Genomic DNA, 3,269 nt, shown 5'->3' with positions numbered 1-3,269 from the left:
TTTTTTTTTTTAATAAAATATTTACAAATTGCTTTTCTTTTTTCATTTGCCAAGTGATTAAAAAATGCCATTAGGTCTTTGATTGATGCAATTTGATGCAAGTTGTATATAAAAATTAGGTTTTAATTACTTATTTTATTGTTAGATTTAACTACATGTTTGAACATGAATTAATTAAGAGTTTCAAATATGTATATTTATTTGATCCATTAATAAATTGAGAATTGATTCCTTGCCTGTTGTCAACAACACTTACCTGGTAATGCATAAGTATGTTCATAGTGTGCATAAATATCTCGGAGGCGAGCCGTCCGTCTGGTTTGTAGGGCAGCAGTAAGTACTGAATGCCCAGCAGAGGTACCAGGATTAAGGTGGCCCTGACGGCCCTCATGTACAGACTGGATTCTGCCTGGTGGGTCACCTTCAGCTTAGTGATCAACACTCTCACAATGTTTAAAAGGAAGAAGAGGTTAATCTGAGGAAACCAAGCAGAGAAAAGAGCAAATATAAAGAGAGGGAAAAAGAAATGCATTGCAGTACCCCAAAACCCTTTACCGTACACAGTAAAGACACAGTAAACATAAAGGTATTTCTTCATGATTTTATGTCATATGTTTTCTTTATTTTTACATTTTTCAAAATGTTAAACTTTCTTTTTATTTCCAGGTCTTTTGGACCCCACTGTACATTCAAGCATGGATTCACAGCTAATTACTAAAGTTTGGATTATGTTATATTATCTGGAAAGATGTATTCAGACATATAAGCCTGTCAAAATACCTGTAAATTGTAACATAAACAGACAAGGATATAACAATATATTCAAGACTGGTGGTGGACCAAAGAGTTTGAGAATTGGTTACTGAGACGGTATTCCAACACAATCTCACAGTGATTTTTCACAGTTTTTATGTTTTGGTGGTTAATTCGTATGAATTTGTATGATCTCATCCATATGTTTTCGTATAATATGCTTACATCCCAGTGATAATTATCTTTAGGGTTGGACCCTAATGCTTACTTTTTTCTAAAAAAAATGTGATTCACATCATACAAATGAAATCGCCACTTTGTAAAATAGTTACGTTTTTCTGTGAGACTGGATTAGATATTCATCATCAACCACCATTCTGAACATATAAATATGCTTGTGAACAGCAATAACTGTTTATAATGACACAAAATCAGCTTTAAACTGGCAGTTGCATCACTGCAGAAGTCAGTCCAAGATTCATTTGATACTGAGCTCATTACATGCTTTTTATGGGCTGCAGAGGAAATCATTCCTAATCAAAACTGACCTCAACGCAAACAACAACGAGAACACGGCACTTTGATTAAAACTGCCAGAGCTTAAATTGATTTTTTTGAAATCAAGATCATGCAGATATAAGGGTGGGTAGAAGATAAACAAAAGATATAAAGTGTGAGATTATGAAATAGTGAAAGAAAGTAAGACTAGAAAAAGAAAACCACACTTACCAACAGGGCTGCACAGATGGGACCATGAATAATGTAGAGCAAAGAAGTGTTCGAGCTTATCCAACAGCTGTGGACAAAAGCGTAAGAAAAGTGATTTCAGATTTACGGAAAGCAGAACCGATGAACACATGAACACTTCATTAAATGTTCAGTGACATCACTGCTATAATTTCACAAGATGTTCTACAGAGCCTCTGCCTGGTCACTGTATTCCTGCATCCTGACAGAAGCTGGGATCAATTGAAGGTACATTTTTTGACATTGAATTCAAAATTGAGAACTAATTCAGTTTTTAAAATTGGTTCCATGGTACTACAGTGTTTATTGCAATCTACAGCATAAGAAATTATATTTTAGCAGTGTTTAAATGTGCAGTCTGAATTTTAATGTTGAATGAAAGAAGTCATTAATGCTCACCAAGGCAGGATTTATTTAATCACAAATACAGTAAAATAAGTAATAAGTAATTATCAATGTTGAAAACTGATTTTTTTTTTTTTAGAAATTTCAAATAATTACTGTCACTTTTGATCAATTTAAATGCTATGTTTACTAATAAAATGTATTTATCTTTTTTAAATATTAATTTAATTACCCAACACCATTGAATGGTAGTGTATCACAGTTTACACTAAATATTAAACAGTACAACTGTTTTCAACATTAATAATAATAAATCAATAAATTGGCATATTAAAATGACGACTGAATTAATGGTTGCTGAAAATTCGGCTTTGCCATCATAGAAATAAATTACATTTGTAAATATATTAAAATAGAAAACAGATATTTTAAATTGTAATAATATTTTTTATATAATTTAACATTAATATTATTACATAATATTACTGTTTTTACTGTCTTTTTTACCAAATACATGCAGCACCTGTGAGAATAAGAGATGCCTTCCAAAAGACTTCTTTAAAAAAAAAAATCATAATTATTCCAAACTTTCTCTTTGGTAGTGTATATATACACACTGTATATATTACATTCAAAACAATATGGTTGATACTGTAAAGATAAATATTTTATAACAGTATTATAAAAACAGTTATCTACAGTTGCTCAGTAGATAACTATGGCTGCTTATAAGGAGGAGGGATGCTTCCTCAAAAGAAATGTTAATGGAATTATTATGGAACCAGAATCATTAAGCAGGAATTCTTAAATTCCAATTCGATTGAACTCACTTGTCATTGTAGTAATAACTTCGTGATATTGCATGGATAAATGCAGGTATTAATGGGAAGCCTGGAAAACATTTGAAATAAATAACATCATTAAATGTGAAAAGAAAACAGAAAGCCAGTGCATTTCGACAAGGCGATTTAAAAAACGTACCCCATCCTAGGAGGTAATACCACATGAGGTGCTGCTTCTCAGCAAACACTGCCACAACAATGAGTGTGTGCAGGTAGATTCCCTCACACAACATCCAGAAGTAGTTACAGCCCAGGAGATAATGGTGGATGAACACAGACACTTTACAGCTCACCTGGGAGAAAAACCAGCAACATGAAATCAATATGACCCTGTTCACCTTCTTAAAGGGGTCATCGGATGCCCATTTCCCACAAGTTGATATGATTCTTTACGGTTTTAATGAAAAGTCTGTAACATAGTTTGGTTAAAATTTCTCAATGGTAGTGTAAAAAACACCTTTTTTACCCTGTCAAAAACAGCTCTTTTCAGAGCAAGCCATTTTGTAGCATTTTCCTTTAAAGGGGTGCTATTATGCTTTTTCACTTTTTCAACTTTAGTTAGTCTGTAATGTTGCTGTTTGA

At 32.5% G+C, this 3,269-nt stretch overlaps 1 protein-coding gene across 1 annotated transcript in view; it reads right to left on the bottom strand.

The window, feature by feature from the left end:
• Positions 1-3,269, bottom strand: part of LOC107660001 (calcitonin gene-related peptide type 1 receptor-like) — a 14,744-nt gene that overhangs the window by 2,953 nt on the left and 8,522 nt on the right. The window contains exons 8-11 of the mRNA XM_016449131.1: positions 2,827-2,980; positions 2,676-2,736; positions 1,483-1,549; positions 237-475 (exon numbers count right to left, since the gene is read on the bottom strand). Of these exons, the coding sequence (XP_016304617.1) occupies positions 237-475; positions 1,483-1,549; positions 2,676-2,736; positions 2,827-2,980 (521 nt within the window). The remainder of the gene's footprint in view (positions 1-236; positions 476-1,482; positions 1,550-2,675; positions 2,737-2,826; positions 2,981-3,269) is intronic.

The sequence above is a fragment of the Sinocyclocheilus anshuiensis genome, unplaced genomic scaffold (genome assembly GCF_001515605.1).
Source record: "Sinocyclocheilus anshuiensis isolate Anshui unplaced genomic scaffold, SAMN03320099.WGS_v1.1 scaffold55, whole genome shotgun sequence".
In the NCBI taxonomy this organism is placed as follows: domain Eukaryota; kingdom Metazoa; phylum Chordata; class Actinopteri; order Cypriniformes; family Cyprinidae; genus Sinocyclocheilus; species Sinocyclocheilus anshuiensis.
This window is presented reverse-complemented; position numbering and strand designations above follow the sequence as displayed.